Consider the following 16,325-nt stretch of genomic DNA (forward strand, 5'->3'; position numbering starts at 1 on the left):
ACTACCTCTACAATTATTAAATATCAATTCACTACTATATGAGAAATGCTAACTCGTTTCAGTGTAGAGATATCTTTTGATAGGTGATGGTTGACATTCTCAAAAGCTCTTTCCCCACATTGGTGACCTGCGGATGTGATATGAACTCGGCCACACCAGAAGTTAGGCTCACTTCGATGAATGTCTCACATTGAACAGATGACGTTATTTGTGACTGCTTCGTTCTCCTCGCGTTGTTGCTTCTCAGTCTCATTAACACATAACGGGATCTTGCACACTCTTGACTGCTAATAACAACTCAGGAGAAACCACTCACACAACCGTTTTGTGAATACAACTCTCACGACAAGCGCTCAAAATCCGGTGAACTTAACACTGCTCTCCCGATCTTTCGCAAATATGGCAACTAGTGGTATCCTCCGTTCATGGAATTCTATGTTTGATAAAATTCTGATGGGGGAGAACCATTACTACCTCTACATTTATTAAATAACAAATCACTAGTATACCAGACATGCTTACTCGATTCAGTCTTGTGGTACCTTTTGATAGCATTGTTGATTTCTACTGTCCCTTACATCTTTTAAAAAGAAACTCATCATTTACATTGCTGATTTCAAATTAAAAGTAATGGGGAAGAAATCAGGTTGATTGTTTCATATTCAAGAATCAAATATAAGAGTGTGGAAAAAAAATAAAATCAAACTTTCAAATGGATTAGTTCGGTCGTTGCTTCTCAGTCTCAATAGCACAGAGCATCAGCCTGTATACACACGGCTGCTAATGGCTACACAAAAGCGACCGCGACTGTGAACTTAATACAGATCTCACGATCAGCATTTAAAAGAACAGTGATCTTAATACAGCTCTCTCGGTTTCTCACAAAACATCAATGAAACAACTAGTGGTATTCGTTCCTCGAATTCTGTCACAGATATAATTCTGATGGGGAAGTACTGCTTCTACCACTACAAAAATACAATTCCAATTCACTAGTATATAAGACATGTTAACTTGATTCTATGTTAGGGTACCTTTTCATAGATGAAGATTGACATTGTCGATAACTTCTATCCCCACTTAAAATTGACGAGTTTAGCTAGGTAAAATGAAGAGATGATTAAAAACAGCTTTTAAATTATTTGTTACTCATATGAGGTCTCAATTTTAGTTTAAAGCTGTATTTTAAGCTGTTTCAAAAGTTCTAGAATCTACAAATGTAAACAACTACTTAATATTTGTGGATTTTTATAAATGTATGTTTTTTAAGTTTTAAAATTTCACTTTTATTTGTAGGTGTTACTTCTGCCAAAAATGGAACTTTAACATTTATGGTAGGAGGCAGTACAACTAAATTTGATGCAGTTAAAAGTATTTTACTGTGTATGGGCGAGAATGTTGTTCATTGTGGCGGTGTTGGAACAGGACAAGCTGCCAAAATTTGTAATAATATGGCTTTAGCTATTTCAATGATTGGAACGTCAGAAGCAATGAACCTTGGTATTAGGTAAAAATATTTTCTTTTGAAAAAAATATGTAATAATACAGGGTTGCCACTTCACAGGGAAAACCTTGAGAATACAGTGAATTAAAAAATAACTAGAAATAACATGGAAATTGCGGGGAATTGTGATTTTTTTCCCTTCTTTATGAACTGGGAAAATAAAAAGAGTTCTGTTTCTTTTTTTTCTTCTTCTTTTTTTTTTTAAATAGTGACCTCTCAAATCTATGGGATATTTAAGGGTGATATTTCAATTGTACTGAACTATTTCATTTACTATAGCATTATTTATGTATGTTCAGTTGTTCCTTTAAAATTTTTTCTATAAGTTTTTCCAGCAATTAAAACTATTAAATATACAGTAGAGCGCCGAATATCCGAACTGCTCGGGACCGAACGTGGTTCGGATAATGAAAAGTTCGGATAATTGGAAAGTTGTTTAAAATCTAGTTTAAATGATTATTATTTATGTGCCAACTTCCCTTCACACTTTTTCCAGGCTTAGGACTGGCAGTACTATCTAAAATAGCTTGGCGTATTTAAATTATTTATTAAAATTTTTTTTTAAATTTTTTTCAAAACTTTTTTTCATTTAAAATTTTTTTGGGTCATATTTCAGCTTTTTATAAATTGTTTGTCAGTTACTGATTTTACCACATTTATCTTTATTTTCCAATGCGAAAGAAATCCAGCAAAGACTTTTGAATCAGTGAAGATACTCTTTTTTTAGCAGCCGTATCCCTTATTCTTTTTAAATAAATCAACTGAACTGGATCAACATCATTTTGATGATCTAGCCAGTTCATTGCAATATCTAACGCATTGCATGCTTCTATATGAGAAGGTCCACAATCTTGAATTTGGTCACCTACTTCTTCCTCTTCGTTGGTGGAGTTCCGATTTTCATTCAAAATTTCAGTAACAATTTCATCATCTTTTAAAATTTGAAATCCTGGGTCATTTTCAGTGTCTTGATACCAGTCTTCGATTTCTTCTGCTGTATAACCTGGCATCTTTTCATCCGGAAATTCTACTGGCTCAGAAACTTCTGTTTCGTTTGTTTTTCTGTTAAGAATCTTATTCCAAGATTTTCTAAGTGTTAATGTTTTTACTAAATTCAGAGAACAGCTATCATCATGCAGAAATCTTTTAAATCAATAGCTTTGATTGAGTTTCCAAAATCCCTCTCATTTTGTTCATCCGAGAGTAAAATCTTCCTTAAAAGTTGCTTTCTATAAAGACATTTTAAGGTTTCAATGACACTTTGATCCATCGCCTGAATCGAAGGTGTCACATTAGGTGGCAGGAAAACAACCCGAAACATTCCATTCTCCCGATCTAAGAGATCAGGATTTGGATGCGACTGAGCATTGTCCAAGATGAGTAACACTTTTCCTGTTTTTCCCAAATTCTTTTGATATTTCTTCACATTTGGAATGAAAGTCTTATCATACCACTCAATAAAAATGCTGGTGTTCATCCACGCTTTGTTTTGAGATGCATAAATGACAGGTAGTGTTTTAACATTTTTGAAGGCTCTTGGATTTTTGGATTTTCCAATCATCATTAAAGGTATTCGATGATTTCCAGTTGCATTTGCACGTTAATTGTGACTCTTTCTTTAATTATTTTGTTCCCGGAAACATGCTTTTCATCTCCTGTAGCCAAAGTTCTTCGTGGTAGAGATTTCCAATTCAGTCCACTTTCATCTGCATTATAAATAAATTCTTCTTCATATCCTTCAGTTTCAATAATGCTTTCTAATTCCTTTACAAAATTTGAAGCGGATTCGGTAGATGCGGAAAGTTTTTCGCCATGAATTTCTAACTCACGTATTCCATGTCGATGTTTAAAGTTCCTTAACCATCCTGAACTAGCCTGAAAAGTACCTTTTCCACCAAATTTCTCATGAAAAAATAAAATTTTTTCGCATAATAGGTGGCCAGATATTGGTTCGCCTAATGATCTTTTTTGTAGGAACCACAAATAAAGTGCATTGTCCACTTCATCGTTGCTTGACTTTTTCATGCATTTTCTATCGAAATATCCATTGTTTTTGTCCATTACCGAAACATAATTCATAACTGATTCTTCATTTTTTCCCAATTCCGATACTGTCAATTTTCCTACGCCATATTCTGCCCCTAATTTACTTCCACTTTCTCCATTTTTCAATCTTTTTGAAATTTTCATTTTATCACTTAAGGAAAGAACGATTCTCTTACGTTTGCACGACATCTTTCTAGATTCTTACGAAAAGCACTTTTCTCAGGTAACTCTACTTTTCAACTGATTCTAATCTTGACAACAGAACACCTGTTGTCCAAAAGTGCATTTCGGAAGTGACATCATAAAAACATGGTCATTCTACTGGTCATTTTCTAGTTTACATGATGAAACCGAGTTCTGTTAATTTCCTCGAAAAGTAACCAGCTGTGAGAAGCGCACTGTAATCACTAATCATTAACCATAAGTGACAACTACCCACCCCCCAATTGTAGAACTTCAGCACTTATCTATTCATAAACTCCTTCCGCATTCCAACATTGTTGACTGTCAAAATGAAGCTAACATTCTTGAAAGAGAATTTTCAGTTGAAGAGGGCTAAAGGGGTATGTGGGTTTAACTGTATAACAATGCATGCATGCATGGCTACTTTAAGAAAACTGCTAAAAAAGGTTGTAAATTAAATATGATCTTCAGATGCAGTAGATCTTATTTATTCTTCTAAATTGAGAAAAATTATCGATAAGTTAAAAAGTATTCTAAACTCTAAAAAAAAAAAAAAAAAAANAAAGCGAATTTGGACATAGTTCGGATAATTGGACGTTCGGATAATAAGGGTTCGGATAATTGGTGCTCTACTGTAGTTAGCCGAATGTAGCTCACATAAGAGCACAGTAATAGTTGTGTTCCTCTAAATATATTGTATATAATATGTACAGAGAAAACAGATTTTGACTAGCAGCACTGTAATAGAGCTACCAGTAATTAACTATCTCTTATTTTTCCCCATATTAATTAGTAACCTAAAATTAACTAAAACTAAGTTACTTTTCTAACTATTTATTTATAAATTTAATTTAAGCTGCTGAATTTCAAAATAAAGTAATTTTTTTAGAAATTTTAATATTTATCAACAAAGGATAGAGTGAGTATTCTGTATGATTTTATTTGATCTTATATTTGATTGTTTTTTGATGATTAAACGTGCATGTCTGGTAAAAAGTCAAATGTGAATCATGCTTTTTTTTTGCAGTGGAAAATGTCTAATCTAATGGCTTTTCTTTCTTACTAAAATGCATATCTGCATTATTTTAACATTAAATTTGTGTATTTTCTTATAATAACAAGCTGAGTCGTGATGGCTCAGGGGACAAAGCGTTCGCCTTCCAATGAGATGAACTGGGTTTGAATCCCAGTGATGGCTGGTTGATTTCTGCATCTGACTAGTGCCAGCCACAGTGCTGATGTAAAATATTGTCAGTGGTAGAGGGATCATGGGTTAGAGTCCCTTGAACGTCAGGCTAACCGTGGGTGGTTTTTGTGGTTTTCCACTCCATGTAACACATATGTGGGTTAGTTCCATCAAAAGTCCTCCACGAAGGCACATTTCTCCCAATACTTGATCCAGGAGTTCCCTTGTCTTCTGGATGGAGTTCAGAATTACAAGGCTACGAAGTTGAAAATTTTAGCAGTCATAAATCCAAAATATTTGGTCGGCTGTTCAACGACAGTTATAAAATAAAATAAAACTGGATACTTAAAATTTTAATAACTGAGCAAATGACAAAAAATTTTATTTTGCATTTTCTTTTGCTTTAAATTTGTTTTTTAAAATTATTTTTAAATTTTTTGGTGGTAAATAAATAATCCCATTAACAATCTTTAAAGAACTATTCATGTTTGAGTATAGCCAGTAAAAAAATTGTAGAGAAATGAGAACTAAATTGAAATAGCGTCTGCTGTCACATAGCAGACCAAAAGATGAACTTTATGTATGCACTAACACTTCACCTGACCAAGAACTTAGATTATGTCTAATTTCTTAGACTGAGAAATCTTCCAAGAGCTTGACTCGTGTAGACAAATCTTTTATTTGGGCTTTCAAAAAATGAGTTTAAAGTTTGTCCTTAAAAACCTCATCTTAGTTCCTTTCTGAATGATACAAGTTTGAAAATATTAGCTTTATTTAAACCAATGCTGTTTATTTACATTTCGCTTTATAACTAAGTAAATAAATTTCAAAAACTGACCAAAATTTGAATTTTAATACTCATTAAGGTGAAAAGAAATAATATTTTCAAAACTGCTATTATTAATACTTTATCAATATTGTTACTTAATGAAAAAGTTGCTCCATTATTCATAACAAGCATAGAAGTAAAGTCAAACTTCTTCCAATGTGGTAGCCTGTTAGAATTAGGCCAAATCAAATGCTTGAAATTTGTCGACTGGAAAGATTCCTTGCCCTTATTGTTTCTGCTATAGAATAGGGAGGCTGTTAGAGCTACATGGTGTCATGAACCTGATCTAGTCTTTACTGTACAAGGGGTACATGGATAAACAGCAAATTATTTTGCTAGAAATATTTTGACAATTGTATAGAGTTAACTTGAGTTTTGTACACTAGTGTAATGTTAAAAAAACATACTATGTTTGTTATCTAAGTCAAAATTTTTGCTGGTTTATGTTGGTTTCAGTGCGATTGATGATGGTTACCATCATCCAACATTTTCCATTATGCCTTCATGGTTTTTGATATGCCATCAAACTTCAATCATGCTACTTTAATACTAATGTGTACTACCGTATGCTAGTACCCTGTCAATCATCAAGAGAAGTTTGATTGTCATGGACCAACAATCCAGTCTGAATTCCTACATGAGGATGATAATGGTTCACGATCACCCCAACTTTTGATTTCTATGATACCATGATGTAAATTCGTGATGTTGCATGATGGTTGAATAATTATTGTTGGTTCAGCAGGAATATACCATCAAAACAATTTGTTTATGTTGGCTCATCAAAAATCAGTCTGAATTCCTACTTTGGGGTGATGATGGTTCATAATCGTTCCAACATTTGATTTCTAAGAAACTAAGATAAATTTCTGATGGTTCAACGTGAACAAACCATCTAAACAAGTTGCTATTCTTATGTTGGACCATCATAAATCAGTCTGAATTCCTGCACTGGGATGATGGTTACTTATGTTGGATACTACCAAAAATATAATGGTTCATGATGGAATTATTGATGGTTAGCATCATGATTATGTTGGCCCACCAATGGAAGACCATCAAAAAGTTTGACTTGGATAATGAAGTTTATTGCAAACCCTGGTTAAATCATGAATCTGTGCTTATTTTTCTTTCAGATTTATATTCATACAATGCTTTAGTTTTCATATTATGTGCATAAGATCCAAAATATCCTACTGAACAGTAGTCTTCATTACCATCTTAACTTAATAAAGGTGTTCATTTAGCAAGGACATATTACATTAAATTTAAAAAGATTCAATACTAAAAATGTAGAATAAAATTAGTAAATTTAGAAAAATGGAATCTTACTGTAAGTAATAAAACCTAGGAAATATCTGTTATAAAAATGTTAAACCCTAAAAATGTAGAATAAAATTAGTAAATTTAGAAAACATAGATTTTTAGTCTTACTATAATTGCCATAATATGGCAATACCTGTTATAAAACTACTAAAGAAAAGAATGATATTTTCATATTTATTTATCTTGCAAATGAATTGGAAATAAATTGTTTTTCTTGTAAAGATTCATACAATGCTTTAGTTTCCATATTATGTTCATAAAATTCCCAATATCCTACTGAACAATAGTCTTCATTACTATCTTAACTTAATAAAAGTGTTCATGTAGCAAGGACATATTACACCCTGTGGCAGAATTTTTTCGAGCTATCTGCGACAAAACTCTAGCACTAATATTTTTTTGCAAGATACTTTTAACACTAAACATACCATATCCGGTCAAAAGACCGGTTTTTGTATGTTGTATTGTGTTGTGTTAAAAAGTATTGGTATGTTTAGTGTTAATAATAGCAAACATATATGTTACCAATTTAAAATAACAAAAGCGCTGTGTTTGCAAAAAAAAACTATTATAATTTTTTTTATAATTGAACATGTAACAATTTTTTATTCATATATTTTGTTGGGGGAAAAACTCACTATTTATTTCCTTCTTCGCATTTCGTAAATATGAAATCCGTTGCCGAAAAATTTGACAACGAAATCATGGAAACGGACTCAAAAAAGGATAACTCAAATGCGAGTTTCGTTTCAAGCTTAGGTTGTATTAATAAATAATACTGGAGAAATCAATAGCAATAACTGCCAAAAATTCAATAGAATCACTGTCTTAAAAAAGAAAAACTCAAATACACGATTCGAATTTTCCATTTTGTTGAAATATATCGGGATATTTAAAAGCCTAGTGAAAATTAATATCAGTAACTGCTGAAAATAAAATCGGAAAATTACATCTATTTACAACACTATCGGCGTAAATTGAGCGCGTCAAAAAGTGATTATCTAAATGCATGATTTAAATATTACGTGTACATATCTGTAGAAAAGAAAACTAAAATTGTTTACTTTTCAAGAGAAAAATCTTTCTGCAAGACCTCTGTAATGTTCTGTAACAATGTTGCTGCGATTCTGCTACGGGGATATTACGTTGATATAAAGAGATTCAATGCTAAACTTGTCGAATAAAATATGTAAATTTAGAAAGCATAGAATCTTACTATAAGTAACTAAAGCCATAATATGGCAATATCTGTTACAAAACTGTTAAAAAAACGAATGATATTTTCATAATCTTGTAAGTGAATTGGAAATAAATTATTTTTCTTATAAATATAATATTTACTCTTTATATTTTTTAATAAGCTTTTTGTTTCCACAGACTTGGTTTGGACCCAAAAATGATGGGCAAACTTCTAAATATGTCTTCTGGAAGGTCATGGGCTAGTGAGGTATATAATCCAGTTCCAGGAGTTTTACCTGATGTTCCTGCTTCCAATGATTATCAAGGTGGATTTGGAACTGCATTAATGGCAAAAGTAAACTTTAATAATGAAATTTCTCACTCTAATTAATACTTAAAACATTTAGTACTCATACTTTAATTATCTAAAGTGTGTTTAGTGATTTGATATTAGCAATTAGTAGCACTAGGCGATGTCAAAATTTTGACACTGGCTCAATGTATAGTCACGCTAACATTGCAATATTTTGATGTTTCGGTACATTAATGTTTTACATTTAGTACTGTGTAAACTCCCAATTGGTAAGTTGCACTTTTTTGAAAATCGACATTGCATTTTTTAATAATTATTTCTCAATATTTGAAGATATCTAAAAAATAGCGGTTAAAGACACTAAACAGCTGGATAAATTGTGAGAAAATGATCAGGATTTGCACACACACAATTAAAAAGAAACCCCTTCTGTAACTAAGAGAGTCAACAACACTTCGATTCTCAGTCACATTCGGATTAATCATGTCAGCAAAATGATGAGTCACGATGTAAAAAAGACGAGGAAAGATAACGATCATTGTCATAGCAATCACTGCACACTTACAGAGGAATATACTCTTTGCATGAACTTGCAGATATCGAAGTACTATCAGGAACAATGCTCAACATCACGTGTGTAGACATTGATATCAACAATACATCAGGAAATATCGTACGCATCTCAGTAAATCACAATTTCCGATACTTCAAAAAATTGCCAGTCCAAACATCGGATAGGCAATATTTGCATAGAATCGATACTTCTGAAGTATTCATTTATCGCCCAGCCTTAGCTATTAGTATTCACATAGTTTTTTATTCTCATTCTTAATAATTTTTTTTAAATCAGCATAATTATTTATGTGTTAAAAATATAGTACAGTCAAAGTAAGGTTTTAAGTAGACGTTCACAATAACAAGTTGGGATATATTGGAATTTGCTTATGGAGGCTCACATGAAAATTCCAAAAATTCTGTGTTGAGTTTAGGAGGAAGGAGTCTTATTACTGATATTCAAAAAAATAAATAAAAAATGAATGAGGTTTTGTTACTTGTTTATTTTGTTTCTTTTTTTTTGTTATTAGTTTATTTCCTTTGTCTGAATTCAGTGAGACCAAGTACTAGCCAATAAGATCAAAAGTTCAGAAGTTACAAGGATGTTGAGGTTTAAATGTACTATTTTTAATTAATGTCAGAGTTGCCATTCCACAAGGAAAATAGGGAAAGCCTGGAAAATACATGGAATTTAAAAATCACCTAAAATAAGCAATTATAACTAGTATAGTTAGACTAATATCAACTAGCTAGACACACTCAAGAGCATTGTGATTGTGCATTTCCTCTTAATATATTGTGTTTAATATGTGCAGGGAAAACACAAGGAATTTTTTTCTCCAGATTTGAGTGGCAATCCTGTGTATGAAACAGTGGTGGATAGCTGAGACCTAAAGTACAAAACTAGAGAGCAGGGTAGAAGCTTTGTGTAAACAAGAGTAACAAATTGATTTACTACACTGATGTGTCTAAGCATCTGTTTCATCTCTGAAACATCCTGGGGACCGCTAATTGCCACCCTTTACTTTTTTGCCCTTTTTAAGTAAAAAATACTATTTAATGAGATATAAGCTTGATACTTTTAAATTGCCCTTCTTAGTGACGACTTCTGTTACAAAAAAGTAGGAGGGCTAATAAAAGAGAGTTTCCTTCGTTGACTATTCATCTTTTTTAAGTTATAATAATGCAATGAGGCTGGAAAAAGAAGCAAGATTCCCCGGGATTTTCTTTACGACCAGGGTTCGCCAAGTGGGCCCACTTTGAAAAAACCCATCCGGGTTTTATAAGGTGGGCCCACCTTGAAAAAACCCACTTGGTGGTTTTTTGACAAAGTGGTTTTTTTAAATTTGGTTGAAAAAAACGTATCTCCTAATACTATCATTGGACGCATCATGGAAGTTAACAAGTATTTTAGAAATGTGCATCAAGCACATGGATGGGCAAATGAAAAAAAAACTGCTTGGTGCCCCAATTACCAAATGATACTAGGTGGAGTTCATATTGTGACCACGTAAAAACTTAGCCAATAATTATCATAAATATTGTAATAAATATAAAGATTGCTCTTGAACATCAAAATGAATTCAATAATAATATGTCAAAAATATTAAATAATGTTGGGCTTTACCAATAAACTAATAATTTGGAATAACAGTTATCAATTGTTTCTGAAGTTTTAAAAAGCTTCCATCAGAAAACATTTCAATTTCAGAAGCTGGTGAAATATGAATTAACTTACTATCATGCGATGAACTAGAACCCCATAAACATTTTGTAAAAAGATTCCATCAGGCTGTTCAACCACCTCATTTATTAGCATATGCATCCAGGATCCCGAAACAAGGGGACAATTTTTAAATGATGAACAAGAGCAATTAGCTGAAAACTGTCTTTCTAAGCATCATCCAAAATTTCTGCCAGGTGTTATGGCATTCAAAATTTCCGATCCTGAATACTTTCCAAAATCAATGATGCTTGTCACTGTTATTCAACAATTTTCATCAAAAAATAGTGGAAAATTATGGAGAGAAAAAAATGTAAGCTATTTCTGCCAATTCTTTTTTCTTTACACTCAGTACCAGCATCCTCTGTCTCTATCGAAAGACTTTTTAACTTTCGGTTTGGTGTGCAGTAAACTATACGAAATACATTAGGAATAGATAAAGCTACAAAACTCGTAAATGTGTATCATCATCTAAGAGAGAAATGTAGACACTTTGAATCTGCTGTATGATAATAATAATAATGAAAAAATGGACCTTTTTTAAAGTTAATTCTTAACATCTGATGACAATTTTTAACTATTTGGAGAAAGTTAATCACCATTAAAAAACAATTAAAAATTAAAATATTACTTTTAAGATTTTTTAAATATTATTTTTAAGATTTCATTTGAATATAATTTATTTTATTTCGTTTAATCATGTTTAAAAAAGTTGAAAACAAACACACAAAAAAACAACAATAAACAAATTAGAAGTTTTATTCTCTGGTTTTAAAAAAATAAGCTAAATCTTTTTATGTATGCTTTTTTATATTTTTAAGATGAATTTGTTTTTTGAAATTATAAAGTTAAAATTTATCTGAAAATGCAGTCTTTTTTCTAAGGTTAAATATTTGAAAAATGGGACAAGTAACTGATACTCTTTATAATTATACGTAATTTTAATTTTACTTTCTATCACTTTCTAACGTTATGTATTTAACAATAAAGATTCAAACATGCATTAGGGATAGTGCATTATTTAAACTTGTTTTAATTTTATTATAGATATTTTATATAAACTTTTTGGATTTATTTCTATTTTTTAGCTTATACAACACTATTTAATAAATAAAAATATTTTCACAATAAAATTTTAAAGTTTATGATCACGAAACGCAAAAACCCAATTTCCCCCGAGTTTTTTCAAAAATCCCCGGGTTCTTTCGAACCCTGTTTACGACTGACATCAAAAGTACCAATAAGTTAGTTTAACTTTTGTTCCTCCTTCCCATTTATAGATGATTGAAAATGTTGTTACGACATTGTGGGATTTTCATAGGGTAACTCTTTATTTAATTAATGAATTTTAAATAGATTATTTCTACTGCCAATTATGTATGCTTGTCAATGGAAAAGTTTATTTAGTTTCAAAATTAATATGGAAAAATTAGTTACATTTTATAATGTAATAAAAGTTTAATTTTTACACTACAAAAGTATATTTTTTTAAAGTATTTTTTTGAATGAATCCTAGTAATTAAATGTATTTTGTAATGTAATAAAGTTTTAGATCAAATGAATAATTTGCTTTTAAGAGGAGTCAGGATTTCTACTCCAGCTTGTGTTAAAATGACCAAATTTGACATACTGTGAGCAAAATTAAAAAAGCACCTCAGAATAACTCTTCATCTAATCTAATGATCACATTTTCACATACTCAATCTTAATAATTCAAGGACTTAATCTAAAATATGTTAATTAATTAATGCTGACGATATTTTAAGTTATAAAATCAGACATGAAAAACAGGGTGGCCACCCACCTTGAAAACCTGGAATTATCAGAGAATTTTTTTATACTTGAAAAAACGTGGAAAAGTTGGGGAAATTTGGATTAAAACCTGGAAAAATCAGGGAATTTCAAAGAAAAGCTGGAATTTTTCTCTTAATTTAAATTATTTTACCATACAAAAAGTTGAAATATCATCAACTCAGCAATACTTTTCTTGAAGAAAAATTCTCTTCATTATTACCCTGCTCAACTAAAATGCCATTTCAAACTCTTTTATGTTGGGAAATCTTTGACCTCTTTGGAGATTATGGGACTATACAGTTTAAGAAAGACAAAAATGTGGAAGGAAGGATTAGGATATTTGCTTTTGTTTCTTTTAGTCTGTGGGCTGAATTCATTAATTGTTCAAGTTTGTTCCGATGCTTTGGGGGTATTCTTTTCTTTTAACAAAATTATTCAAAATGTTTTTGTATTTTTAGCTTTCTAAAATTCTCCAAAAAATAATTGGTTATAATTTATTTAGAGATTTTATCTTGCACTCTTTTTCTGAAAGCTTTTGTCCAATGAATTATTTTTCTCAGCAAAGTCAACCAATGGCTAATAGCAAAATTGTTACAATTGTTGCATTGATGATGATTTTCTGGATTTCATGATAACTTTTATTTTGAGATTTCTGAAATTGTTTCTCCTTCTGCCCTAAAACGCTGGCAAAAACCAAAGAATATATGGAAAACATGTTAAATGATATAGAAACTTAGAATGGAAAAAAATAATTATTTATATTGGTTTATTAAAATGAAGGAAAGCAAAACTTTGTTATTTTCTTCTGCACTGTACAGGGACAGGTTTCCTGTTGGGCAACTGGATGACCAAAATTTTAAACTTAATATTAAGTAAACTAGGTATCATTTCCAAGGTAAAAAATTGAAGATTTAGAAATAATGATTTTTAACTTATAAATATCAGTTTTTAATAAGTCATAGGCTGTTAAAAGAAGGGCAACATCATTTGAAATTTTCAACCGTGGTAAGGGAATCTGTAACAAAGTACAGTTTTTTTTAAAAAAAAAATCACATTTATAATAGAAAATGGAAAGAATAATAATTATGGTAAACTATAACAAAACAGTTTATCTTGCACAAATATGTAGAAACATTTCTCATTTTGATTTTAAAAAAAAATTCTCAAGATAAACTTTTGATCCCTGCGGCAGAGGTTTTTTTTGAGCTATCTGCGACTAAACTCTCTAGCACTAATATCTTTCTGTAAGATACTTTTAATTCTAAAAAACATATATGTTACTAATTTAAAATAACAAATATGCTGTGTTTACAAAAAAAACTATAATTTTTCTAATTGAACATGTAATAATTTCTTATTCTAATATTATGGGTGATATTCTCGCATTTTGTTGGGGGGGGATGCACATACTATTTACTTCTTCGCATTTTGTGAATAATCATCACAATAATAAGAAAAATATTATTAAATATCATGAAATCCATAGTAGTAATTGCCAAAAAAAAAAATTCCATGACGGAATTACATAAGTCAGACTCCTCAAACGCTTCTTTCGTATGGAAATGAGGGTTGTTGTAATAAATAATATCGTGTAAAATGTATTGGATTTAAAAACTATGAAGAAATAAATAGCAATAACTTCCAAAAATTTGATAGAATTATTGCCTTAAAAAATAAATGCTCAAATGCATGATTCGAATTTTCCATATTGTTTGGATTTTTAAAAAACTAGTGAAAATCAGTAAATGACTGTTGAAAATACAATTGAAACATTACATCAACTTACGATAGTCTCGGTGTAAATTGAGCGCATCAAAAAGTGATTATCTAAATGCATGATACAAATATTTTACGCATAAATTTCTGTAAAAAAGGAAATGTAAATTTTTTACTTTTCAAAAGAAAAATCTTTCTGCAGGAACTCTGTAACGTTCTGCGACAATGTCGATGCGGGGCTTTTGATGTTTTACATGCGGCACCAAAATATATAATTAATTGTACTGTAGCACTAGGATTTAATATAATCAAATTATTTTTTGTGTAAAGCAAGATTTTGCTAATAATAAATATTTTTACTTTAAATTAACAATTAATTATTTTTACACACCACTGCTTTTCTTTTCATTACATTTGTTTTTTTCATCTCTTATTTCACCTTTTTTTAATAAAATGAAGTAAAATATGAAGAGAAACAATATAAATATTCCTTCAGGTTAATTTAAAATAATGTATTTCACCTCAGTAACCCAATAAAATTTTTGCAACTATGTTGTACTTTAAGTTATTTATATTACAACTTGAAATTGATCAATTGAATTTTAATATGTTTTTTTAATTTAATTTATTTATTTGAGATAAGCATCTCTCAGTTTTAATTTTTTTAGTAACATTTTAATTTCATTTTGAACATTTTAAATCAATCATTTTGTTTAGAGCTTGAAAAATGTATGTATTTAGAAAAAAAATAATTTCAGAACATTCTGCAGTTATTTATTTATTTATTTATTTTTTTGTGTAAAGTAAAGAATAATTTTGTGAAAAAAAATTAGACCTACTTGCATAGCAAACTACAACAATACCTCACATCCTATTCAATTTTTAGCTAAATGGGATGAAAATTATTAATTATTTATTGGGCCTGTAATTGGTCAATGAAACTGGGGAGGGGGTATAAAAAAGAGATAAAAATTTATTCTAGAATTCATATAAAACATTTTTTCCAAACATTTGGCACATCTTTTATGCTACAACTGGACATATGCTCTTTCTTGTTCATTGCTAGCTATGTCACTAAATAGAAGTAAAAGGCATATCAGTAAATATTGTCTGCTACAAAAGGATTATCTAATTTTATGCAGGCAATATATAAAGCTATTATTATCATTTTTCCTTGGGTATCATAAACAATAAAAAAAATAGTGTTTTGTATCGATTCAGAAAACCGGAAAAATCAGTTGTCTGGAATAGCGATGCTCCCAATGATTTCGGATAATCGGTTTTCTACAGTATCGAAAATGTAAACCTTTGTCTATAAAAAGGTACCCCACCGTAGTATCAAGTTAACATGTCTTATATATTAGTGAATTAGTATTATATTTTTGTAATGGTAGATACACTACAAAAGTATGTTTTTTTTAAGTATTTTTTTGAATGAATCCTAGTAATTAAATGTATTTAATTTTCTGAAAATATACAAATTTTTTTATATAAAAATTTAGTGCTGGAAAACTAACATAACTTTATATAAAAATTATCATAATTGCCACCAAATTGACTAAATGGATCATAATATATGACAATTAAGTCATTTAATAAAATTTCAGTCATATTATTGAAACATTTTTGTTCTTATTTTGACAACTATTTTCATGCATTTGGCTTCTAAAAGCAACTATTTTGTTAATTTTTTTTTCTATGGCAACCCTGTTTTTACCCAAAAATGGCCTTATAAAAAGAAAATAATAATGATAATTTTTTCGCTAGTTTTACACATAATAAAAAAAAAGTTTTTCGAAATTTATGTAAATATTTTTAATAAAAGCTGTCGACACTAGTCGGATACCGTAAATATAATACAGTAGAGCACCGATTATCCGAACTGCTCGGGACCGAACATGATTCGGATCATTGGAAAACTGTTTAAAATCTAGTGTACATGATTATTATTTATGCACTAACTTCCCTTCG

At 30.2% G+C, this 16,325-nt stretch overlaps 1 protein-coding gene across 2 annotated transcripts in view; it reads left to right on the forward strand.

Annotated features, from left to right (window-relative positions):
- Nucleotides 1-16,325, forward strand: part of LOC107440712 (3-hydroxyisobutyrate dehydrogenase, mitochondrial) — a 42,151-nt gene that overhangs the window by 15,880 nt on the left and 9,946 nt on the right. For both annotated transcript variants that reach the window (XM_016053696.3, XM_016053695.4), the window contains exons 4-5: nt 1,297-1,507; nt 8,452-8,608. In XM_016053696.3, coding sequence (XP_015909182.1) covers nt 1,297-1,507; nt 8,452-8,608 — 368 coding nt within the window. The remainder of the gene's footprint in view (nt 1-1,296; nt 1,508-8,451; nt 8,609-16,325) is intronic.

Source organism: Parasteatoda tepidariorum, chromosome X2 (assembly GCF_043381705.1).
Source record: "Parasteatoda tepidariorum isolate YZ-2023 chromosome X2, CAS_Ptep_4.0, whole genome shotgun sequence".
Lineage (NCBI taxonomy): Eukaryota > Metazoa > Arthropoda > Arachnida > Araneae > Theridiidae > Parasteatoda > Parasteatoda tepidariorum.